General features: G+C 55.5%; 1 protein-coding gene across 1 annotated transcript in view; it reads right to left on the bottom strand.

The window, feature by feature from the left end:
- ANKRD55 (ankyrin repeat domain 55) overlaps positions 1 to 22443 on the bottom strand; it is a 74281-nt gene extending 51838 nt beyond the window's left edge. The window contains exons 1-3 of the mRNA XM_036278794.1: positions 22333 to 22443; positions 11802 to 11862; positions 2765 to 2887 (exon numbers count right to left, since the gene is read on the bottom strand). Coding sequence (XP_036134687.1) covers positions 2765 to 2887; positions 11802 to 11862; positions 22333 to 22443 — 295 coding nt within the window. The remainder of the gene's footprint in view (positions 1 to 2764; positions 2888 to 11801; positions 11863 to 22332) is intronic.
- Between the last annotated feature and the right edge of the window lie 3829 nt (positions 22444 to 26272).

Genomic DNA, 26272 nt, shown 5'->3' with positions numbered 1-26272 from the left:
GGAACTTCTTGGTGCAGGGGTCGACGCTCAACCACTGAACCACATAGGCAGGGCTAGGTTTATTTTTTATATCAAACTTTGTCTGGCTTCATAAACATAATGGAAAAGTTTCCCCCTCTTATCTCTTCTGGAAGAGATTATATAGAATTGACATTAACTATTAGTTAAAAGTTTCTAGCCTGGCTGGTGTGGTTCAGTGGTTGAGCATTGAGGTCACTGGTTCGATTCCCGGTCAGAACACATGCCCAGGTTGTGAGCCCAGTCCCCAGTGGGGGGCATGCAGGAGGCGGCCAATTGATGTTTTCTCACTCATCGACGTTTCCATCTCTCTCTCCCTCTCCCTTCTGTTTCTAAAATCAATAAAGAAAAAAAAATTTAAGTAAATAAATAAAAGTTTGTAAAAATGTTTAGTGAAACTCTCTAGGCCTAAATATTTCTTTGTCTGAGAATTTTAAAATTAGGAATTTAATTTCCTTAATCGTTATAGGTCTATTCAAATGACCTATTTCTTATTGGCTGAATTGTGGTAGTTTATCTTTTTCATGGAGTTAATCTGTTTAATCCAAATAATAAGATTTATGTACGTAGAGTTGTTTGTTGCAGTTCCTCATTTCACTTTCGGTGTCCGTAGTGAGATTTTTGGTTTCCTTTCTGACAGTGGTAATTTGTATCTTCTTTCATTTCCTGTCAGTACTACTGCTAGAAGTTTGTCAATTTTATCAATCTTTTCAAAGAATCTGTTCCTTATTTCATTGACTTTTCTATTGTTTTTTGTTTTCAATTTCATTGGTTTCTACTTTTAACTGTTTGCTTTGAGTTTATTTTGCTCTTCATCTTTTAGGTCTTTGAGGTGAGAGCTTAGGTTGTTGACTGATACTTTTCCTCTTTTCTAATAGATGTAGTTAGTGCTATAAATTTCCCTCTTAGTGTTGCTAGGTTGTTGACTGATACTTTTCCTCTTTTCTAATAGATGTAGTTAGTGCTATAAATTTCCCTCTTAGTGTTGCTAGGTTGTTGACTGATACTTTTCCTCTTTTCTAATAGATGTATTTAGTGCTATAAATTTCCCTCTTAGTGTTGCGTTAGCTGAGTCCCACCATGTTGATAACTTGTATCTTCTTTCCCATTCGTAGCTGGTCAGCCCAAGTCGGGATTGAACTCCATCCTCTGGCTCTTGCGCTCATCTCACTAGTGGTGTCTAAACTTTGGCTCCCCCTGGACTCGAGTCCAGCCCCACGGCAGATGTACAAGTAAGTCTGCTTTGAAAACAAACAAATACGCAAACATTACCAAGAAGCATGAGGGAGCCACCAGTCTTCAAACGCTTTGCCCTCATGATCGGGGAATTCAGAGCTCCTCTCGGGACAGACCAGCTGGTTAAAAATCACGAGTGACATCCCAGAAATACTGGGCAGGAGAAACTGTAGAGCTTAGTCCTAGAGGTCCCTGAGGCTCCGTTCTGTTGCTTGATCAACATGGCTCATGTCCGCTGAGGAGCTTATCCACTGAGTTTAAACTGTGATTAATTTTCGAGTTCTAAAAACTTTCATGTGGTTTTTCTATGTGTATCATTTCTTTGCTGAGGCTGTTTTCTTCATTTGTTTCCAGCATGTTTGTAGTTGAAGTTCACGTATTTATTTTTTCCTGGCTACTTGGAAATCTTTGCCAGATCGTCTTTCTCTTCGTTCAGTTTGAGGTCTTCCTTGGTATGACAAGTGATTTTCTATTGAAATGTGGACATTTAGGGTGTTGAGTTATGAGTCGCTTAATCGTACTTATTTTACTGGCATCCTCTGACACACTCAATGGGAAAGGAGGGGTGTCACGTCATTCTTGTGGGGGGCGGGGTCGGAGGGCCGGGTTCCCTGCAGAGTCTGCATCAGCATTGGAGGGAGGGGGTCTCACGACTGCCGGCGATGGTGAAAGTCTTAATTCTCGAGAACACCCCCTTGGGCCCCACCACCACCGGCGGGGTGGGGACACCTCGTCACCACCAGCTGAGGTGGAGGTCCAGGCTCCGCTTGGTCCTTGCTGGAATGGTGGGGTGGGGCCGTGCATAGGGTCCCGTTTGGCTGTTTGAGGAGGTGTTGGCGGGAGTCGACTCATCACTGTGTGGAGTTCGCGTTTGGCCAGGCCGTTCCTCTCCGGCCCCTTGGCTGCGGGGGGCAGGCTTGCGGGGTCTTGTTTGCTGCCATCTAGGTCCCTGGCTTCCTTGGCTCCAAGTCTGCATCCTAGGAGGCAAATCCCCAGCGACTCTGCCATGTCGTTCCTGGATGCCGAGGTCCCCGCCTGCGTGTCATGTGATCTCCACCTTCCAGAGCATGCTTATGTTTAGTTTGTATGGACGCCTGGGTTTTTGGTTGTGTTTAGCAGAAAGAATAGTGAGAAAGGTTCCTCGACTCTGTCTCCCCAGAAGCAGACGCCCCCCCTCTGTCTGTAGCAGTGACACTGTCTCATGCCCATCGCTGCACAGTGACCTTCTTCCCACACCCTTGCCTCGGCCCTACAGTGCGTGTCATCCGGACGGGCTGGGGACAAACTCACGCCCGCTGACTGCTTCACCAAGGGGATGTGAGGGAGCCTGACTGTGAGGCCAAGTCCCTCACTCAGACCCGCCGAGGGGCCTGCACCGCCAGCCACAGGCTGCTCCCCGTCCTCCAGCGTGGAAGCGGCCGGCGGGGGGTAATGCGACACCCCGCTCACCTCCCAGGGCTCCCCAAGCGCACAGAGCACAAGGTCCGTCGGGTCCCCGCACCGGGCTCACCTTCGCCATCACAGCTCTCCAGCACCGAGGGGTCTTCCCGGATGAGGGCGGTCAGGGCCCCCACGTCTCCGGTCGATGCTGCCTGGGACACCAGGCTCAGGCCCACCTCCTCCGATGCGTCACCTTCGTGAATCAAACAGAGACACACGTGTGTGCAGAGAAGCTACTGAGATCATGGCACCCACAGCCTCGCCCACACCAGTGACTCATGCAAACTTCTGCGGTGGGTGCTGAGTCATGGACACGTGCACCGAACCACTTCCGAACAAAGGTGGCCAGTGCGGCCACAGGGTGGCGGCCCCACGTACTGGGAAGGAAGGAGCCTGGGGGGGTAGCTGTCCCCTGAGATTGTTGGTTCCCTGCAGGCGTCAGGCCACAGGAAATCAGGGAGGTCTTCCTTCTGGGCTGCTTTTTTCTTTATTGGAACATGCCATTTTTCCTTTCAGTGACTCAGTTTACCCATCTCCGAAAGCACCCTTGGACCTCCTGTTCCCTGCCCTCCGGACGTGCCCCCTTCCTGCCCCGAGGGCCCGCGGAGACACGCAGGAGCTGGGGAGAAGAGCGGAGGCCTGGCCACCCTCCCCACCCCCGCGCAGTGGCCGCCCCAGGCCGCTCTCCCGAGGGCTCCTCCTGCGCAGACCAGCTTGCGGGCTCCCTCGGGGACAAGCGTGTGCCCCGCCTCCCGCTATGCCGTCCCTTCACCACCGCCCCTTCCCCGGTGGGTGTCTGTAGAAGGACCGAGCTGTGTGTGGCTCCTTCAACTCTGGCGGCCACTAGAGGACCCCTCTCCGCACAGCGGGCCTGGGGGGGGGGGCGGCAGAGGCTGGTCGGGCGACGCAGGGCAGCCCTGGGAGGGCTGGGCGGTAAGTCCCGCTCCAGGGCCCCGGGCCGACGCTGTGCCCAGCCCGGGACTCCCTCGGCCTCTCCCACGCATGGCCATTGTTCAGGGAAAGTAGGTGTAAGGAGAGTTTTTAAATTGAGTTTTCCTACTTTCATGGACACGATGCCAGCACCTCCTGGCTCTAACTGACCTTGTGCTGGCAATGGTCCTGCCGCATTGGCTTGGCCTCTGTCCCGCTATTTTGGGGATATAAGACTGATTCTTTTTAAAAAAATATGTTTTCATTGATTTTTTTTTTTTTTTTTTTTTAGAGGGAAGGGAGAGAGAGAGAAGCATTGATGTGAGAGAGAAAAATCGATCAGCCGCCTCATGCATGCCCCCTACTGGGGATCAAGCCTGCAACTAGGGCATGTGCCCCAACCGGGAATGGAACCGGGACCTCTCAGTCCATGGGATGGTGCTCAATTCACTGAGCCACACCGGCCCGGCTTGTTGGTGATTCTTTAACCAGCTGATCCACCAGGAGGAGCAAGCTATTGGATTCACGTATGACAACAAACTGCTTTGTAAAGGATTTATCCCCAGTGGGTTTGTTGCTATTGTGGTGCTTTTACAGCTGACTCACCTGTACCTTTGCCTGGGGGCTGGACCTGGGCGGTGAGTGGTGTGGAGGCCAAATGCCCCTTCCATGGTGAGAGCCACCCCCCCCCAGGTACCCTCTCCGAGTCTCAGTTCCCTTCCTTTCCTTAGACGGTGACGTGATGATCACCACCCACCTCCTCAGGTTGTCATGTGCTTTCAGAGCAGACGTGACACGCAGCGAACCCTGCGTGCACTTTGTTACCGTCATTCCTTCTCCCCCGGGGTCGGAGATGGTGAGAAATCTGGGGCACGCGGAGGAAAGGTCTCTCTCCTCGATGATGGCGGAAGAACCCCCGCGTCGCAGGGCGTTACTGCCCACGGGCAGCTCCCCAGGAGCCTCGGTGCCGGGTTAAGGTTGCTCACAGTGTACTTGGGCCCAGGAAACAGAACCCAGACTTGGGACCGGACGGCTGGTGTCTGCGCGACCCCACGCAAGGAGGCTGGTAGTGTCGTCTGGGAGGAAGACGCTGGTGGGGCCGAGGGCTGTGCTAGTGCCTGTTTACATCGTGTGTGTTTATGTACCGCGTACACACGTGTTTATGACGTGCTCATTGCCGAGTGTGGCGAAGCCTGGAAGTCACCCCGAGCACACACCGCTGAGCTAAGAACCCCGCGCCGGTTGGAATTGGGTCCCAAATAACTTCCCTAAAGGTTCTGACAGGACTGCATTTATCAGCGACCAGCCGGGCTGCGTCCTGGCCCACTGCAGGCCCGGCCACGTGAACTGAGGGTGGCGGGAGCCACTGTGCTCGTTGCTCGCTGCGACCTTGCCTGACCTTCTGGGGCCTGCCTCCCCCCACCTTCAGCGCACGGAGGAGAGGAGGCCATCTCGGGCAGAGGTGTGACCCAGAACCAAGGTGCAGCGTAACTATCACCCTGGGCGCAGAGATCGACCGGGGGTGCGCCCCAGTAGGACACTAACCAGGCAAGGAGACTTGGGGGTTGCTGGGAATAATGTGCTCGCTTTGTCCCACCACCATGGACCTGGGAGAAATGAGCCCGAAAATCAAGACAACCTCTGGGGAAGGCAGAGCGGGGCTGGGACAGGAAGTAACTGGGATCCGGTGACATCCCGGAACCCCCGCGTCAGCCCCAGCGGAAGCACCGTCTGGAATATCCAGCGTCCACTCAGTTCCTTTTCGCTTGAGTCCGTCGGCACAGACCACATGCGATTTTCTTTTTCATAACGGAAGAGTTCGGACCACCCAGAGGTTTAGCGGTGACACCTGAGAAGGGAGGCCCGGGTTTAGCTGCAGGAGTGAACAGGTGACGACGCGCTGGTGGGAACCCGGGGGCTTTGGGACCAGTCCAGTAAGCAGACCGAGGGGGGAACAGGCCTTTTCCCGTTTAACCGGTCAGAGCCATGTGGAGGACCGTGGCCGCGCGTCAGAGGGGCCGCAGGTGGCTCGCGGGCGTGAGGAACCGAGGGGCCAGGATGGGCATGACGGGCTGCGTGTCCCACAGCGAACAGCGGAAGGAAATAGACGCACTTATACTGGAGGTACTCCAGGGCAACCTTCAGATATTTGAAATGCTGTCTTTGGAACATTTTTGCAGTAATTGTCAAGTTTACCATTTTCATTCCCATCACCTGTACAGGTTCGCGGCGTAACGTACATTCACACTGTTGGGCAATCAGGACCCCCATCAGCCCCCAGAGCTCAGTCCCCACACCAGACTCTGCACCCATGAGACAAAAACTCCCTCTTCTTCCTCCCCCGCCCGAGACCAACCTTGCCCTCTGGCTCTGAACTGGACGACTACGGCCTCACACAAGCCAGTCAATGGGGTTTGTGCTTCTGCGGCTGGCCGTTCACTCAGCATCATGTCCTGACGTCACCGCACGGGAGCCGATGGGGGGTCCCTGCCTTTTGAAGGCTGAACATATCCCACTGTAGGCATGGGTCACATTTGTGTGTCCGTTCATCCACAGCCGGGCTTCCGGTCGTTTCCACGTTGAGGCTACCGTGAGTTACATTGTGGCACACAGGGTGCAGGGTCCCTTCTGGACTGTGCGCCCAGGCCTGTTGGAAACACTTGGAGGTGGAGCTGCGGGATCGCGCGGCCATTCCACTTGATGTGTCGAGGGTCCCCACGGTGTTTCCCACAGTGGCCCTGCCGTTTTCCTCTCCCCCCGACAGCGTTCGCGTGCTCGTCGTCCCAGGTCCTCGGCCACACTTGTCAGGTCCCGTCCCCGCCATGGGCGCAGGACAGCTAGACACCGAGCGTGCAGTGATGGTTCAGGCTTCCGTTTGCATCTCCCTGCGACCAGTGACGTTGAGCATCTCTTCATGGGCTTTTCGGCCGCTGGTCTATCTTCTTTGGATAAACGTCTATTTAAGTCCTGTGTCCATTTTCTGATTGGGTTACTTGGCGTCTTTGTTGGTGTTTTGTATATTCTGAATATTGACGCTTCTCGGGTATGAGGTTCGCGTGTATCTTCTCCCGCTCTGTTGGCCGCCCCGCCGCCCTGCGGATGGGGTGGACGGCAGTGACGGCCACGCAATGCCTCGACTTGGATGGACGTCAGGTCGTCGGTGTTCCTTCCGTGCTCTGTCATCATGTCCGAGAAACCATTCCCGAAGCGAACACTGTGAGGATGTCCCCGTGTTCTCGCCTAGGACTTGTATGGTTGTAGGTCTCATGCTTAGAGCTTGGATCTGTTTTGGGTTATCGACTGTACACAGTTCTAGGTGAGGGTGTGACTTCACTGCGGTGCGTGTGGCCGTCCAGTTGGCCCGGCACTGCTTGTTGAAAGATAACGCTCCCCCACGGTCTCAGCACCCTTGCTGAAAGTCGGCTCACCACAGATGTACGAGATTACCGCAGACTCGCGGTTCTAGTCCGTGGATCTGTGTCACGACTGTTCTGTTCTGACCACGGTAGCCGTGGAGTGTGTCGGAGACCAGAAGTGTGAGGCCTCCCACTGCGTTCTTCTTGTGTAAGGCTCCCTTGAGATTCCATATGAATTTCACAATGGGTTTTTATATTTTTGAAAACATCATTGGGATTTTGATAGGGATGGCGTGGAGTCTCTAGACCCCTTTGGGTAGTATCGTTACTGTCCTCTAATTCCCGAACACCGGGAGCATTTCCACTTACTCGTGTCTTTAATTTCTTTCACCTTGGTTCCGTCATTGGCACACTGTTTCACCTCCTTGGTTAAGTGTATTCCTAAGTATTTTATTCTTTTTGATGCTAAACACAATTGCTTTTAAAAGAGCTTTCAAGCAGACCGTTTTCTGGCTCTGTGAAACCGCGGCGTTTAGAAACGCGGCAGGTGAAGGTGTCAGAAGCGCGTTTTAACCGTGAGGACACGGCAGAAATGACCGGGTCACCTCCAGGGGCAGTGAGCTCCCTGTCACTGAGGTGGCCAATCTCGGCCAGATGACCACCGCCAAAGTGCGCTGCGGACGGGGTTCAGACACGGAGCGCAGCGCGGGGGGGTCGGGGTGTGTGGGGCAGGACACAGGGTCCTTCAGAGCCTGTGGCCCTGCGCTGTCCAGCGAACCACAGAGAGATTCGGGGAAGGAGGTGAAGGGCCCGGGGAGGGTGTGTAGGCTCAGCCAGGGCGAACCGCAGTCAGTGCAAATACTTGAGCCCACACCCGGGAACGTCCAGTCTGTGTGGGAAGGAGCAAGGCTGGCGCCGGAGGAGCAGGTGCGAGGAGAAGCGAGGCCGATGGTCCTTATGGACCCAGATGGAGGCAGGAGAACCGCTTTCTGCCGGAGGTCTCGGAACCACCTAAGATTCACAGAAGGGTTAAGTCAACAAACAACACGTGAATTCTTCCTTCGCTCCTTCCTTCTTCCCTTGTTTGTCTATCATCGACCATCAATCTATTTATCATTGATCTATCATCTATCATCTACCTACCATCGGTCATCAATCTATCTCTCCTCTCTCTAGTATCACATTATCTACCACCCATTTTTATCATCTGTCTTTCTTCCCATTCAGCTGGGAGAAGGAAGTCGTTGGACTGTGTGACTCTGTGTGAAAATTAAGCAGATAGACTATGGAGGCGCAGAAAGGGAATTTCAGGATCCACACCGAGGAAGCGAGACTTGAAAGGAGAGAAAGGGGCAAAGACAGGTCAAGAGACAGGAAGAGAAGCATGTGCACAGACACAGTGACGTTGTGTAAAGAATCGTCTGTGGCCCTGGCTGGTGCGGCTCAGTGGTTAGAGCGGCGGCCCACGGACCAGAGAGACCCGGGTTCGGTGCCCGCTAAGGGCACGTACTCAGTTGCGGTTTGTCCCCAGCCCTGGTTGGGGTCGTGCGGGTGGCAACCACTCGATGTGTCTCTCTCACATGGATGTTTCTCTCTCTCTCTTCCTCCCTCTCTCCCTCCGGCTCATCTGAAGATAAATGCAGAAATGTCCTCGGGTGAGGATGAAAAGAAAAAGAACCGTCTGAGTGTGTGAACTGTGTACAGGACTGGCGGAGATGCCTCGGAAGTCAGCGTGGTAACCTCCTGGGTGGCCTTCAGAACAGTCTCACGTTGCCACAGTTCTCTGTTATTCACCTACGTCTGCGTAGCCGTCAAAGTAACCGAGTGTCTCAGCCGCGAAGGAGGGTCTCACTGCCTTCACACTAACGAGCTGCAGGGAACACACAGGCGGGTCGTAACCGAGACAGACCATTCCCAGTTGGCAAATTTATGAACGAGAAAACATAATATGGATGTACTTTTCTAATTCTGACTTTTATAGATACCTTAGTAGATTTCTAAAAAAACCAAACAAGTACAGATTTTAAATTTTTATTAATTTCTACCTAACAATTGGAAGGGTAGATGTTATTTCTCCTTTTCATTGTTAAAAACCTTAACAGGTTTCTGGGTATCAGGGATCATCCACCTTATCCCTGGGGCCCAGGTGTTTAAGAACAGGGGCGCAGAAAGGTGACCGGCTGCTGGACATTTCTGATTGGACGGCCTTCAGAGCTTCCCGGTGCTCGGCTTTGTCGCTGTGGAGTCCGCAGGAGAGCCCAGGACTGCCCAGGTCGGGGCCCACTTGCTTGAAATCGCCCAGAGCTCAGCTTGGCCTCTGTTCTGCTTAAGCCCGGACCGTCCTGTGGAGGCTGGGTTGGTGGCAGCAGAGTCTGGGTCTTGCAGTTTGAGAGCTCAGCCCAGGATGTTCCAGAGAGGCCCCTGGGTTCGTGCTATTGGGACCCGGGGGTGGCTAAGCACCGCGAAGCCCGGGTCCGTCCAGGGCAGCTCCAGAGGGCCCCTGGCTCTTCCTTCGACTGCTCCTTGGGGGGCCAGGTGACCTCTGAAAAACCGGTTCATCCTTTGTCCACTTGCTCAGCACCTGCCACAGGTGAGGGAGACTCCTGGTATAAAGGGGCAGTGTCTCTGTCCCCAAGAAAGACCCCCCTGCTGGGAAGACAAGTGTGTAATGCGAGGTTGTGATACACCAGGAGGATCAGGGCAGGACAGACGAAGATGCGCTTAGGTAAATAGTTTCTGGGCGTTTCTGTAATTTACACCCCTCTCCTCCAGATGGGGCCAGAGAAAGGGCAGCTAGGGGCTGTCTGGAATGTCCTGTGAGGTGGTGAGGCTGCGGATGGCTCCATGTGACAACACCGCCCCCTCGTGGTGATAACAAGTCCCTGCGGTCCTTGACCAGGCCCTTGAACCGGGGCACCTGTTCTGCTGGTGGAGCGGGAAGACACGCAGGAACAAGTGGAAGGTCACTGGCCCAGGTGGCAGGCACGGGAACAAAATAAAGAGAAATGGTAACGGCGCAGACCCAACCTCCAGAGTTCAAGTCCTGGCACTGCACTTACCTGACAGCTGTGTGACCTTGGGGGAGTTGCTTAACCTCTCTGTTCCCACTTGCCCAACGGGATAAGAACAGTATGTACCTCACGGGGCTGTTCTGAGAGCTCAGTGAGTTAATTCACACCAAGTGCTCAGAGCAGCGATTTTCAACCCTTTCCAGCTCATGGAGCACACCGGCTAAAGACTGAAATTCCGTGGCACCCCAAAAGGCATACTACATTTTTTGTCAGTCTGACAAGAAAAGGCATATGTTTGATTTATTCACACTGGATGGCTACTGCTGTGTTGGTTGTTCTTATGTTTTGATGTGGGAAAGAGGTCGGGGCCCAGGTGTTGCGTGTTTTAAACATTCTCGTGGCCTGCAGTGGACAGTCCCTGGCTGAGAGCAATGCCTGGCACAGACAACAATTCAAATGGCCAATTATTGTTGTCACTACTACTCCCGTGACGTGGACGGGCCCCTCTGGCTTTCCCCCAATGAGACCCTCTGACAGCTCAGCAGGCTGCGGAGGGTTTGGAGCTAAAACAGGTGCTATGTCTCCTGTTTCCTCCTCCAGGCCCTCAGGGTGTATTGGCTGAAGCTTTCGTGCAGTCTCGCTGCTGTGTACCAAAGTCACGTTGGGGTCACCACTTGCTGTCTCTCAGCCTGCTGGGATCGGTGCAACGCAATGAACTACAAGCACACGCTGCTTGGAGTGAGGGGGAGCTTTGCAAGGGAGCAAATGCTCCAGATCTTTGGACACAGCCCCATTTATTTGCAGATTGGTTCCCCCAGGTTACATGTGAATTATTATTTCCTTTATGTAAATTATTTCCTTGAGATGGTGTCTCTGCAAACCACACAGCCCAGCTTGTCTCTCGCTTTTACGGGGAAAGAGATTTTGAAACTAAAAAACAACAAACACAGACATTCTTGAACCCTAGGACCCAAAAGTCCACCCAGGCAAACCTTATCTTATTCACATGCAAATGAAGCACTCAGTTGCACCTGGGCTGGCCAGATAGCGAGGATGCATTAACACAAGGTTACAAATCATCCATTTTCCAACCCCCCAACCCCACACTTTCAGAGTGGTCTGTAAAGTGCATCACACAGGAGGAGGGAAAAGAGTTTCTAACATTTTAAAGAGCAAAATAGCTCCAAGTGTTCTGCACGCCCCAGCTGAGAGAACACATCTCAGAGCAGCCTTGGTGCCCTGGGATCTCAGCCTGGGGCAATGAGTCTCCCAAGGACACTGTCTCATGACAAACATCTGGCCGTGGTCAGGTCTCCTTTCATACCCAGACTTGAGATGCAACCCTCACTGCAGTTGTTGAATCAGCCTCTGCTGTGCTCGGGTCATTCTGCAACCTGTGAGGGCCATTCCTGCTTGGACTCTGCTGGGCGGAGGAGGGGCCCCGGGCTGGGAGATGGAATGAGCTGTTTGAAGAAGGATGTCTGGTTGAATCTCCCTAACAGGCCCCACTAGGCTGCATTTACATAGAATGCACTCTCCTACTAATGAGACTCATTCTTACCAAGTGAGATCTCAATCTTTGATGCACAGGGCTCATAGATCAATGCTCGGTGGGTTTTTGCACCCACTGGAGTCTGGTGGAGGTCTCCCTGATGTTAAAATATTGTGTTGAGAGGTTCTTCAGTAATCGGGCAGGTATAAACCTAAAACTTTAAGAAGGTTGCCTCTGGAAATTGTAAAGAAGTGTTATTTTGATCACCTGCCTGTGATTTCCCTTTCTCCCCTCTGGGCAAATTGTGACTCCACCTACCTCTCTCACGTTCAAGAACCACAGGTGTTTGCCCAGGTATTTGCCATTGTAAGTGGGGACTCTGGGAGGTGAGGAATGGGTGAAGAGGCAGGATTTGTTTAGTTTGAAGACAAGCAGACTCCGTGGAACAGGACAGCCGTTTGCAAATATTTTAAAAGTTGGAAGAGTTCACATTTGTTTTCTGCACAGACAGAGGGCAGGACCAGCTGGGATGGGTAGAAAGGGGACAAATCCATCTTCTGAATGACCAGAGCTGCTCAGGACCAGAGGGGACCCCCATGAGCTAGTGTGCTCCTCGTCACGGTCACGTGCAGACCGGCTCTGACCCGAGCGCCCCGGGATGCTCTGGGCGACGCGCTGGAGGGGCCGGTGAGCTCCGAGGCTGCACGCTTGACAGTCTGCACCTTCCTCACACCTGTGGAGCTCCAGGAACAATCACCTGTTGCTCGCATTAATCCTCACCCGAGGATGTGTTCCCACTGACGTTTAGATGGAGTAGAGGGAGGGAGAGGGAGAGGGAGAATCATAGATGTGAGAGAGGCACATCCATCTGTTGCCTCCCACACGACCCTGACCTGGACCGGGGATCGAACCTGCAACCAAGGTACATGCTCTTGACAGGGAATCGAAACCAACTCTTTGGTCCTCAGGTCGATGCTCTAACTGCTGAGCCAAATGGGCCAAGGTGATAATCACCCGTTGCTGATGAACATGGCTATTGGGCTGGAAGGGTTTGGGGAAGGGGCTTCTCTGGGTCCGTCAGACAGCATCTTCCTGGTGGCCCTCTACTGTGGCCACTTGCAACCCTGCCCTAGGGACATGCCCTCCTGAACACAGTTTAAGGAAGCGTGTACTGTGGGCCCGGTCCACGTGTCAGATTGAACATGCCTCTCGGCTCCTGAAGCCAAGATACAGTCACATTCTGTCGGCGGGACTTCCACCGATGTCCTCGGGGGCTCGACGCTGCCTTCTCCCTCTGTCAGCTGTGCGGCCAGGCCAGACAGGGTCTCCTCCTTCTCTAAGTTTTCTTTGGAATCGCACTGACTCTGTCGAGGACCCAACGTGCTTTCTGTCCATGTCGTGACGGCAGGTCGCTCCCGGAGAGCTGTCCCTGGGTTCCTGAAGGTGCTTACAGGTGGTTGAAACGGGTCTTCTCATGCGCTGGGGCAGCTGCCGGACTCTGTCTGCCTCGGCTTCACTGCTGCTTTGTGAGGGCAGAGATTCCACCCCCCCCCCCCCGCCCCGGTGAACAAAACCCCTTCATGGGACCGTCATAGAAGTGGCTGCGTGGTTCTGCCTTTATTACAGAATAAAATCTTAACATTAATAGTAGAGGCTAGAGTAGTGTTGGCCATGTGGCAGAGACTTGGTACATATGTGTTTGCTGGTTCAGTTAGCACATTCTTGCCCAGCTGGGACACTGGAGAGGGAGGGTCTCCGAAACGAAGCTCTTTGGCCATAACCCTGGGCATCGGAGCTGGGGGACGTGGTGGAGAGGGGTCCTCTGCTCCTTGGGCAGCTGCATGAGGCACGTCACTGCCTTCTAGGTAGCGGGGAATAAGTAACAGCTTTCCTCAGCTACCACATGTGACAGGTGTAGGTTCCAGGAAGCCGATTTGCACCACGTCTTCATCCTTTTCCAGTTTTCCCAGTGCCATGTATTGAAGAGGCGTTCTTTCCCCCATTGTATGTCTTTGTCGAGAGTTATTTGCCCATATACTTGTTGTGGCTCTATTTCTGGGCTCTCAGTTCTGTTCCATTGGTCTGTATGTCTGTTTTTCTGCCAGTACCATGCTGTTTTGAGTACTGTAGCTTTGTAGTATAGTTTGAAGTCAGAAAGTGTGATACCTCATAATGGATCAAAGACCTAAATGTGATACCTGAAACAATAAATTAATAGATACAAACATAAGTACTAAACTTATGGACCTTGTCTTAGAAAGGGTTTTATTAATTTGACCCCAAATTAATAAGGCAAGGGAAGTAAAAATAAATGAATGGAGCTACATCAAACTAAAAAGCTTCAACACAGCAAAGGAAACCATCAACTATCAAACAAAAAGACAACCAACCAAATGGGAGAAGATATTTGCAAACAACAGCTCCAACAAGGGGTTAATATCCAAAATATGTAAAGAACTCATACAGCCCAGCACCAAACAGACAATCCAATTAAAAAATGAGCAGAGAATCCGAACAGAGATTTCTCCAAGGAAGACACATAAATGGCCAACAGATGTATGAAAAGATGCTCAGCCTCACTAGCTACTAGGGAAAGGCAAAGCCAACTTCATGAGATACCGCCTCGCACCTGTTGGAATCACTGTTATCAACAAGACAGGCAAAGACAAGTGCTGGAGGCTGTGGAGACACAGAAACCCTCATTCCCTGCTGGTGGGGACGGGACCTGAGCAGCCTCTGTGGAGAGCCGTCTGGAGGGTCCTCAAAAAATTAAGCATAGACTTACCACATGACCCAGCAAGCCCTCTTCTGAGTGTCTATCTGAAAATTGTGTAAACATTTATTTGTAAAAATATATGCACCCCATGCTCATTGTAGCATTATTCACAGTGGCCAAGACATGGAAACAACCAACGTGTCCTTCGATACACGGCTGGATAAAGAAGATGTGGTACAGACACAATGAGTACGACTCAGCCATCAGAAGAGACGAAATACTGCCATTTGCGCCAGCATGGATGGACCTTGGGCATGTCATGCTAAGCAAAATGAGTCAGACAGAAAAAGCCAGAACCATCTACTTTCACTCACAGGTAGAATATAAAACTGAAAGCAACAAATGAACAAATGAGACACACAAACAAAACTGATAGACGCAGACGACGGTGTGGTGGTTACCAGAGGGAGGGGGTGGGCAGGTGGTAAAGGGTAAAGGGACCAAATTCATGGTGATGGAAGATGATGTGACTCTGGGTGGTGAGCAGACAACGCAACATACAAATGACGTGTCTTAGAATCGTCTGCTGAAACTTACATAATCTTAGTAACCAGTGTGACCCCAATACATTTAATTAAATAATGAATCATATCTTCGGAGCTCTGAGCGTGTCATTGTGTGGAGTCCAAAAGAGTGACAACAGCAAGGAGTTCCCAGTGGCTAAGAGACCCGACTTCCCCGTGAACCCTGCGTCTCGAGCAGAACCTCCTTCCCAGCACCACACTGAGGGCTCAGCAAACGGCTCCGGGCTCAGCTCTCACTTTCGTAAAGTGAGAGGTTGGCAGCCTGGGTCCCAGCCCCGGCTACACATGAGACTCACCTCGAGAACGTAAAAACCGGACGGCCCAAGTGCTAGTCCGAGCTACTTTTATTTAATTGCTCTGTCATTTTATTGGTAATACCCCTTTGGATTATAAAGATGATCAGAGCACAGATAAGAAGATGTGTATTGAAGATGATCACCATTAAGATGCTGGCATGTTGCATGGACGTGACTTGTGCGGCAGATGGGGTTTCTTCCCGCCCCCACCTCCCCCGTCCCGCCCCCACCTGCGGAACAGGTGCAGGTGTGGGGGTGCTGGTGGGGGGAAGGCCGAGGGGCCTGGTGGCTCCAGAGGTGCAGTTGTGAGCCTCCCCCTCAAAACCTGACTGTCCTGCTCCCATCCTGTGTTTAAATGGACATGGCAGAGGGCGAGTGGTAACCCCACCCGTGGTCACGTAAAGGAAACGCTACGTTCCCAAGGAGCAGACAAAGGGAGGCCAGGAGACAGCCAATGGGAGGGAGAACATTCTGGAAGGCCCTCTGCACCCACGGGGCGGGATTGGGATTGCAGGCGGCACCCGTGGGGATTAGGATCCTGGCTGCTGCGGGGGCAGGACCCGCCACCCAAGCTGGCGATGCCAATCCCAGATCTCCCAACCGTGGTCTTTCCGTGGGCTGGAACCCAGTGATCGCGCCCGAGCACCAGGACCAGAGCTCCCGGGGGCCAGGGTGAGGCCAGCTGACGCGAGGGCCCGCCGCCCTGTCTCGAACTCCCCTCCACAGCATCGGGGGTAAGCACAGGACGGAGCGACTGGCCTGGCGGAGCCCCATCAGAACAGGGGTGGCGCAGCCTCAGAAGGGGGCTGGCGGTTTCGCCACTGGACTGTGGGGTGTGTTCCTGGGCAATTCTGATCGGAAGGTACAGAGAGGTTTTAAGATCGTGACAGCGGTGTCCAGAGTTCTGAGCCCCGTGCGGACCTTGCGCGTGACTATCTGTCCCTTCGTAACGCTGACTTTTCCTCTTTCTCACCTGATATCAGATCATAACGAGGTATTTCCCACGTCAAAGGTGAGATTTGAACATGTTATTTCTGAAATGTGCATTGACGCCCCTTGACTGAGCTCAGCACGAGTGGTCTGATCAATTCTCATATCACTGGACATTCAAATTGTCCTCTTTCGGGAGGACTCCACATTCCACGGCTGTTCTAAGTGACGCTGTGACATCCTGCCTACCTGTCTTCCTGAGCCTCTGAGTATTCCCTCCGGCCACACTCGTAGACATGAACTCGGAGCCCATGGACCCGCCTCTGGGTCAAACTGGCCTCCAGAGGTCGTGAACCCCCTCGCAGTGCTCGGAGTCCCCCGCAGTGCTCGAAGCCCCCCGCAGTGCTCAGAACCCCCCCGCAGTGCTCGGAGCCCCCCCCAGTGCTCGAAGACCCCCGCAGTGCTCAGAACCCCCTCGCAGTGCTCGGAGCCCCCGCAGTGCTCGAAGCCCCCCACAGTGCTCAGAACCCCCCCGCAGTGCTCGGAGCCCCCCCCAGTGCTCGAAGACCCCCGCAGTGCTCAGAACTCCCTCGCAGTGCTCGGAGCCCCCCGCAGTGCTCAAAGCCCCCCCGCAGTGCTCAGAACTCCCCCTGCAGTGCTTGGAACCCCCCGCAGTGCTCGGAATGCCTCCTCCCCGCGCCCCGCAGTGCTCCGAACCCCCCCGCAGTGCTCGGAACCCCGCCGCAGTGCTTGGAGCCCCCCGCAGTGCTTGGAACCCCCTCCGCAGTGCTCCGAAACCCCTCAGTGCTCCGAACCCCCCCCCGCAGTGCTCGGAACCCCCCCCGCAGTGCTCAGAACGCCTCCCCCCCCTCCCCGCAGTGCTTAGAACTCCCCCCGCAGTGCTCCGAAATCCCCCCGCTGTGCTCGGAGCCCCCCGCAGTGCTTGGAACCCCCCGCAGTGCTCCGAACCCCCCCCCCGCAGTGCTCTGAACCCCCCGCAGTGCTCGGAACCCCCCCGCAGTGTTCGGAACCCCCCCCCCCGCAGTGCTCCGAACCCCCCCCGCTGTGCTCGGAACCCCCCCCCGCAGTGCTCTGAATCCCCCGCAGTGCTCGGAACCCCCCGCAGTGCTCGAGGACACGTCTCACCCCTTCTCAATGACACTGCGGAGCCGATTTTAGAAAACCGATACTGATGCAAAAGGACAATAGTGTCCTACCCGCAGTGACCACTGCTCGCACTTTCCCAGAGGCGACAGATAATCTGCTTCTGACCCTGCAGCTGGTCCTTCGCCTGCGGACCTTCTCGTCTGGCTCAGCAGCCCGAGAACCAGTCACAGGTTTCTCCTCGGCGGTTTCCTTCCCAGGAGGTCTGTGACCAGCCCCAGGGGCCGCATCGCCCCCTCCTGTCTCCTCCACCTGCCTTTCTCCGAACGCCCCGATGCCTGGGTTCCTTCTACTTCAATGGGGACGGATTTTCCCGAAACCAAGTCCCGAGGCCCCTCGCTTGCTGAACCGGGACACGCGATTCGCTGTTTTCACGCCATGCGGCAGGCCCCGGAGACACATCCGCGCGGTTCCCAGGGCTGTCCCGGATCTGGGGGCACAGCTCGCCTTGGCTCCTGGGCCCACATGTAATCACGCGCATGTCAGAGAGGCAGAGGGCCTCGGACAGACAGACACACAGAAGGCCAGGCGAAGACAGGTGGACACGGGTTCTCCCCTGCAGCAGCCGGGGCAGCCAGCCCGCTGACCCCTGACGCTCACCCGGGACCCCGAGGGGACCCAGCCAGGGCAGCCAGCCCGCTGACCCCTGACGCTCACCCGGGACCCCGAGAGGACCCAGCCAGGGCAGCCAGCCCGCTGACCCCTGACGCTCACCCGGGACCTGAGAGGACCCAGCCAGGGCAGCCAGCCCGCTGACCCCTGACGCTCACCCGGGACCCTAAGGGGACCCAGCCAGGGCAGCCAGCCCGCTGACCCCTGACGCTCACCCGGGACCTGAGAGGACCCAGCCAGGGCAGCCAGCCCGCTGACCCCTGACGCTCACCCGGGACCCTAAGGGGACCCAGCCAGGGCAGCCAGCCCGCTGACCCCCTGACGCTCACCCGGGACCCCGAGGGGACCCAGCCAGGGCAGCCAGCCCGCTGACCCCTGACGCTCACCCGGGACCCCGAGGGGACCCAGCCAGGGCAGCCAGCTCGCTGACCCCTGACGCTCACCCGGGACCCTAAGGGGACCCAGCCAGGGCAGCCAGCCCGCTGACCCCCTGACGCTCACCCGGGACCCCGAGGGGACCCCGCCAGGGCAGCCAGCCCGCTGACCCCCTGACGCTCACCCGGGACCCCGAGGGGACCCCGCCAGGGTTGCCAGACAGCCAGCTGGGACGCTTATGCTCTGTCCCACCCTGGGCTGGAAGGAGGTCCCCCATTCCTCTCTCAACAACACCTGCAGGGAAAGACCTAGTGACCTGGGCCCCAAGACTGAGGCGACTGGATTCCATGTTTAGCATCAATGAACCGTCCTCGATATTTTTTCAGTAATGGGTTAATTACACCCAGAAGTAAAGGAGTTTTGCCACCATTGTAGTTGCCCCACGTGTTGGGAGGCGTTTGCAGTTCCGAGTGGGTTGGTATTTGCAGTTACTTTTGAGCCCGGTGAATAAGCTAATTTTGACTTCTGTAATCACGGTCACACCCACTATTGTACCAGTCCTGGGGGGGGGGGGTGTCTGTCTTCAAAAGCAGATGAGCCAGAAGAATCTGTGCTGAGGATCCGGGGAAGCTGAGCCCCAGCCCCCGGTGTAATGAAGCACTCCTTTACAGTGGGCTGTGCGTCTCTGGGTATCTCGCTGACACGTGACAGAGCCAGGAGGGTGGGCTGTCCCCACGGTGCCTGCAAACGCATTTCTCACGGAACCGGGCAGGGCCGGGTGGAGGAGGCCCGCGGACCACACCGCTCCCAGTTCTCTCGGAGGCTGGGGTCCTCCTTCAGGCACATAAAGCGTGTCTTTCCACAAAGCCTGACATGCAAGTGTCTCGTCACACACACCTCGGCTTCCACGGGAACCTCTGTTCGGTAGTAAACGGTGTTACTACAGCTCTTCCTGTCGTGGGCGTGAGGCGGTGGAGAGCCAGGGCTGGGGCCAGCAGGGAGGTTGCTATGGTGAAGGCAAGGGGCGGTCTCCCAGGCCCAGGCTCCTCCCGCCCCGCCTCCCAGAGCAAGCCCGACAGGCCCTAATCCCGCAGCCGGAAACCTGTCTGCAAACCTCCCGGCAATCCTGCAAACACCTAATATTTTCCACATTTTACAGACGAGGAGATCGATCCGTGTGCCCACGTGCCCGCAGCTGGGAGCGGGCAGACAGGCCTGGAGCAAATGCCCATCTACTCCCAGCCCCCGGCACAGAGTCGGCTGGTTACCTCTGCTGTGCACGGAAAACACAGCTGCGTTTGCAGAGGGATCCAGACTTACCGGGTCCCCCTGTCTGGGCCGTGGTGGTCGTTATCCATCACATTCTTCAAGTGCACAGTGCTAACCATTCTCAGGGCAACCGGAGCCAGACCCCCTCCTAAGTCCCCCACCCCCGAGGAGCGGCCAGGCCAGAGACTGCCGAAATGGGTCCTGGTTCTGCTTCCGCTGGAGAACCTGGGCCTCAGCCCCTCTTCCCGATGAGCTGTTATTAGTATAAGAGGGCTCACCTTCAACCTCTCTGCCCTCTATTCCCACCTGATGTGCCACCACCTCTAACCTCTCTGCCCTCTATTCCCACCTGATGTGCCACCACCTCTAACCTCTCTGCCCTCTATTCCCACCTGAGATGCCACCACCTCTAACCTCTCTGCCCTCTATTCCCACCTGATGTGCCACCACCTCTAACCTCTCTGCCCTCTATTCCCACCTGATGTGCCACCACCTCTAACCTCTCTGCCCTCTATTCCCACCTGATGTGCCACCACCTCTAACCTCTCTGCCCTCTATTCCCACCTGATGTGCCACCACCTCTAACCTCTCTGCCCTCTATCCCCCCCCCCCCGAGATGCCACCGCCTTCAACCCCTCTCCACCTGGGATGTGAGGGTGGACTGCACAGTGGTCCTCGATCTCTGCCATAGTCAGAACTTCCCCAGGAGCCTGTCCAGCCCGACCCCTCCACTGACACGGAATCTCCAGGGCTGAGACCCAGGCACCAGCATTTTCGGAAACTGTCCAGGAGGTTCCGATGGCCCAGTTGGAGACCCATGCTCACGGGACTTCTGTGACCCTCCCAGCCGCGAGGCCTTCTGTCCATATCTGCCTGTAAAGCCAGTGGCCGTGGCAGCTTTGATTCCCCAGGTTTTCAAAATGCATGGAAAACCCTCTGCGAAAGCCCCCACTCAGCCTTCCAAGAGAACGTCGTGCACCGTGGCTTGCCAGCGACGCGGGAGCTAACGTCTACCTGACGTCTACTGTCGTGGCCTCCGCTCTCAAGAAGGCGGAAGGGTTAATGAGGTCAGAGGGCTGAGAGCTAGCCACGTCTCTGTTCGTTACGCATTCTAGGGCTCGCTCTCAGTGCTGCCCCGGAATTCTGAAAAAAAGAAATGCATGCAGTCAAGTCGACCGGCCTTAGCTAGGCCCTCGCTTGTACCGAGGCGGCTGAATTCCGGCGGGAAGCGGAGAGGCGAGGGCGTCGGTCCAGGGGTCGGAACGATGAGCGCGGTAATCACCAAGCAGCCTCAGTCCGGGAGCACTGCTCCTCGGGCAACGGGACGGGTGCGCTCTTACACGGTTTGGATCCTCACGACAAGCCTGCCGGGTAGGCGTCATTTCCTCACTTCATTGCGGTGGAGACCAGGGCCCAGAGAGGGCAGGGAGGTAACTGGCTGAGGGGACACAGCTAGGGAGGGGCTGATCTGCCATGCCACCTATGCAGCGTGTTACTGCCGCCTCTCAGCCCCTGTGGACAGCAAGGGGAGAGAAGCAGAGCAGAGACGGCCCGGGGAGAATCCAGCCCGGAGCCAGGATCGCTGTGAATCGCTCACGTGAAAGGTGCTATAAGGATCAATGGTACACGTTAACATTTTAACCATGTTGGGCTGAGCCTTGGCAGGAGACACACCAGAACCGACGCATTGGTCACGAAGGGCTGGATCCCTGCAGCCCCTCTAATCCGGCTAAGGATAAACCCTTCCGACCCCTTGGACTGCACAGCTCAATGGTGTTACTTTGTAGCCAGAATGAGGTCTCCGGGATCTAGGCATATTTTCACTGTTGCTGATTGTCAACAGTGATACAAAATGTAGCAAGGGGAGCGGGGGAGGGTGGTACAGCCGGAACCATCCCTTTCTCCATGGAGCTCACATCCAGACGCAGTGAACCAGCACATTCTGAACACACACACACACACACACACACACACACACACAGTGCAACACGAGTTAAGCCCTGGAGATCAAGTTATACACACACATATCATGACGCGGAAATCTGAATGTGAATCTATTGTTTGAGAAAACACTGAGCTACAATATTTCACCCGTGAAGCAGACGTAGTAAGCGCCGTGGTCCAGAGGGCAAAGGGAGAAGAAGACATTCTCTTAATGAGGCTTTCACCTGCCCCAAACGAGTCGATGACCGAAGGGCCTTCGGATGCTGAAGAATATCCACAGATTATAGAAAGTGGCTTAGAGATCAGCTATTTAAAACACATTCTAGAAATATTTATTCCACTCACAGAAAGGAGATTTCCTGCACATACGTAGAAAAGACGCATCATTACACAGGTATCATGCATATGTGTACACACACTGTGTATGCAGTGTGCACACACAGACTACACAGCTGATACGTGTGTTTAGGACATAGGAGTCGATTCGACAGCAATGTTTTCAGGCGGAAAAGTACCTCTGCGCTGGGAATTGTGAGTGAGAAAGCTACGTCCTGCCACTGCAGATAACAGCAGAGTGACAAGCCGTCACGCAGCCTCGGATGAGGGAGCGCCAGCCAGTGTAAATCCGGGCACCGTTCCTGAAGGAAATCAAGGGATGTTTATGAATCTGTAGCAATGAGCTACTGGGTTAATAGAGTAAAAAGAGACGCAGGGTTTGTTCTTTTTATATTACTTGCTCTAATATATTTTTTTGTAAAGATTGGAAAGAAAAAACTAAGGAAATAAAGATGATAGTAAAAACTGCCTGAAACCCAGTTTTTAAAATTTGCAGGTAGGGAGCACTCTCAGACCAACAGGCCCAAAGCTCCCTTAAAACGGACTGTTTCCTACGTGAGTCCTCCTTCCACGGCGCGCACACACACACGCACACACACGCACACGCGCACACACGCACACACCCTCGGCTGCAGTCGGATGGAGGTCGGAGTGGAGGGGCTGGCCCGGAGGCTGCGCTGACACAGCACTTTACCTTTCTGCTGATCAAACACAGACGAGCTGCTGAAGTCCATGGCTGCCTGCTATGGCTCCGCATCAGCATGCACACAGCTCCCAGGTCTCCGGAGGGGAGTGCACGGCGGCTGGCAGGCTGGCATCCCTGCCAAGACCTCTGGCTGAGAAGTAAACGCGCATCGGCTGCAGCTGGTGTCATGGCAAATGATGTCCAGCGGGAAATGTTATCCCTGCAGCTCCTGCGAGGAGGGGACTCCTCTCCCGGCTTCATTCATGCTGGGGAAGTATCACACATCCTTGCTCCTGAGCAAATATGCGAAGAAGCTCAAACCCTAAAGAAACAGTATTCACAGTGGGCGGGCACCTGCCTTGGATCTGGGCCAGGAAAACACTGGAGGTCACGGAGCTGCAGCAGCCGGACTGTTGACTTAAAGCAACAGAATCTCAGTGGGCGAGTAAGGGCAACGGAGCATGTGCGGAGCAGCGGGTGCAGCTGCAGGCACTGTGTTTTCCATGGCTGGGCAGCTGCACACACTGTGTTCTCTGTGGCTGGGCAGCTGCAGGCACTGTGTTCTCTGTGGCTGAGCATATATAAACATTGTGTTCTCTGTGGTCAGGCAGCTGCACACGCTGTGTTCTCCGTGGCCGGGCAGCTGCATCAGGGCCACGTGAGCAGGTACTGGCTCAGCGGGCAGCAGGTGGAGGCCACAGCAGGAGGCTGTTGGCCACGAGCACCTGGTCACCTTCAGCCTCCCTTTGCTCCTTCTCTCAATGACAGGGAGCAGGGGAGGGAGTGGCCTTTGCAGGTTTCAAGGCTCAGGTACCCAGGTGACAAAGTTAAAACAGCCTTCGGTCACTGGGGTGTTGAGTGCAGCACACACATGCTGGTGAACCTGAAAGTCCTGGGGTGTACATAATTTGAGGAGCAGTTGAATTAATGGCAGTTAATTCATACTCTAGATAAAAAAAATCTAAGGCGAATCTCTATATATTTATCTGGTGGAATGTCTCTAATCTATCGTTAAAAACAAGTTATACATTTTGCTTGTGTACAGGTTCCAAAGCCAGTGGCCACCCACCATGCATGTGAGTGTGTATATGTTGCAGGACCGCGAGGAAGGTACAGAGAGCTGCACACTGGACTGTGTTACTGGTTCCCACAGGGCATTGCAGTTAAAGTAGGAGATTTCTAAATTGTTCTTTATCTCCCTTTGGATTTTTAGGCTTGTTATGACAAGTGTCTATTATGTTACAGTTAGAATTACAAGGCCAATAAAATGTATTCAGAACAAATGAACAAAGCCCTATTCTGAAGACGATCAGATTTGGGGGAGGTCAGAAGCCACGAAACAGAAGTTCCCAGGAACGCTGCTGAGGACCGTGACGCAGTAACTTCTCCTTTCAGCGTAGTTGGAGTGGGGCTTGGAGGGGGCTTGGAGGGAGAGCAGAGGCCGGTTCCCACCGTGGCCAGGCTTGAGCTGACAGCGATCCAGTGTCGTCTGCTGGACCAGCTTCCCGCTCCCGTGTTCTCCGCGCTCATCCCTTCTTCCATCAGCACTCGCCCCGCCTCAGCCCCCCTCGCCCCGTGCCCTGCGCTCGCAGAACCTACTTCCATAAATTACTACCCAACTCGTGCTCCCCGGGCGAACCTCTTCAGTTTCCGAGGGCTGCGTGTTTGCAGTGAGCAGGGCGCCAGACCGAGGGCCAGGGCGGCTGGGGAGAACCGACACGTGAGCAGGTGCTCGGCTGAGGAGCCCACCTGCCGGACATCAAGGATGTGGCCTCTTTGTCCTGAACCAGAGAACAACGAAGGATTTAGACTAACTTCCTTTTCGTTCACTTTGCACTCATGCGCCGTTGCCAGGGAAGGGTCCCTGTGCCGTCCACTGCGCCAGGCGCCGGCAGAGACAGGTCAGACTCGGCTGTCCCCCGCCTCACGGGGGGAGGGGCTGGGTCCACCTCCCGCCGAAGCAGCTGGGACACTGGGCGCCGTGTCCGAAGCCATGGAGGCGGCAGCGGGCAGTGCAGGCCCGCGACCCCGGGAGAAGAGCAGCAGAAGGGCTGAGCCTGGTGGTTCTGGGCGGTTAGACGCGAGCAGAGGACGACGGTGGGCCAGGCACAGGGGCTCCAGGGCAGAGAGCCCGGTCCCTGAGCCCAGGGTGACCATTTCCTCCCTGCATATCGCTGGTCATGCGTTCGGGCCTCCTGACTTTTCCTCCCTGAAGATAACATCCAGGTCTCAGTTGTACTTCAGCCCCAGGCCCAGAAAAGCAGCCAAACCGGACGAGTGAGCTGGGGCTGCCCGAGGACCAGCTGTGATGACTAAGGACCCCCTGCCCTGGGCCGACCATCCCTGGGGACCAGGACCCTGACAGAGCACACCTGGAGAGCCGACCCTCCCCTGGACCCCCTGAGTCCCACCTGCGAGAGAGGGAGACCCTCAGGCTGCGGGCCCAGCGCACTCTCCCCGGGGGAGCCCCACCCCGCCCGTGCCATTCCCTCCCCCTTCGTCCCTCAAGGGTCCCCATGAAGGTCCCAACCAGGGGAGCAGTGGGCAGCGGCAGCCTACCCCCAGGGTCCCCTGTGATCTGACCCCCAGTAGCCGGAGCAGCCCGGCCCGGCCAGCCCAGGGCTCCTGCTGCTTCTCCCACACCTTCCTCGAGTCACCGTCCTGAGCGTGTTTGCTGCGGACAACGCGTCCTTCCTACTTTGCTACACTTTGTCTCTCAACTGAAATCCTTCCTCCAAGGAGACAGGAACCGAGATCTTGTCGTCTCTCTGCCAGCAGGGCGAGTGCCGAGGCCGCCCGGGGGTCCAGGAGAAGCCGGGAGGGGGTGTGCGGGGGGCTCAGGAGAAGCCGGGAGGGGGCGTGCGGGGGGCTCAGGAGAAGCCGGAGGGGCCGTGCGGGGGGCTCAGGAGAAGCCGGGAGGGGGCGTGCGGGGGGCTCAGGAGAAGCCGGAGGGGCCGTGCGGGGGGCTCAGGAGAAGCCGGGAGGGGACGTGCGGGGGGCTCAGGAGAAGCCGGGAGGGGGCGTGCGGGGGGCTCAGGAGAAGCCGGGAGGGGGCGTGCGGGGGGCTCAGGAGAAGCCGGGAGGGGGCGTGCGGGGGGCTCAGGAGAAGCCGGGAGGGGGCGTACAGGGGGCTCTGGAAAAGATGTGTCCCCATCGGATCCTCAGAACCTTGACTGGCCACACTGGGAGCCTTTGCATAGGTGGACATCCTTGAAATCATCCTTGATTATCTGAGTGGCCCTAAGTCCAATGACAAGAGTCCTTGCAAGAGACACATGTGACCAGGGGTGTGTGACTGCAGCCAGGTCACCTTGAGCCCCTGGAGGCTGGAAGGGGCAGGAGCAGATGGTGCCCTGGAGCCTTTGGGGTACACAGAGCTGTGCACACCGGGAGCGGGAATTTCTGGTCTCCAGGACAGTGGAAGTGTACACTTCTGTGCGTGGAGAATACACTTCTGTGCGTGGAGAATACACGTCTGTGCGTGAAGAATATATTTCTGTATGTGAAGAGTACACTTCTGTGCGTGGAGAGTACACTTCTGTGCGTGGAGAATACACGTCTGTGCGTGGAGAATACACGTCTGTGTGTTCAGCCGCCGAGTGTGTGCTCACTTGTGGTGGCAGCTTCCAGAAACCGACAGAGGAGGAACTCTCGGAACAGATGAGAAGTCCCCCGAATCACCATTTCTGGGCCCGTTCACATCATCAGCCAAACCAGCTTCCAACACAATTTCACGTTTGTAAAAGGGCGGCCTGGGCCCATTTGGCAGAAGGGCCTCGGGTAGAGCAGGAGAACGTGAGCTGGAGCGGCTGCCCTGCGAGGGGGCAGTGACATACCCTCTGGGCCTCTGTCCCAATCGGTGGCACAGACCACTCCCG

The sequence above is a fragment of the Molossus molossus genome, unplaced genomic scaffold (assembly GCF_014108415.1).
Source record: "Molossus molossus isolate mMolMol1 unplaced genomic scaffold, mMolMol1.p scaffold_m16_p_3, whole genome shotgun sequence".
NCBI classification, from domain to species: domain Eukaryota; kingdom Metazoa; phylum Chordata; class Mammalia; order Chiroptera; family Molossidae; genus Molossus; species Molossus molossus.
The sequence above is the reverse complement of the archived record's forward strand: the minus strand, read 5'-3'. Positions and strand labels throughout refer to the sequence as shown.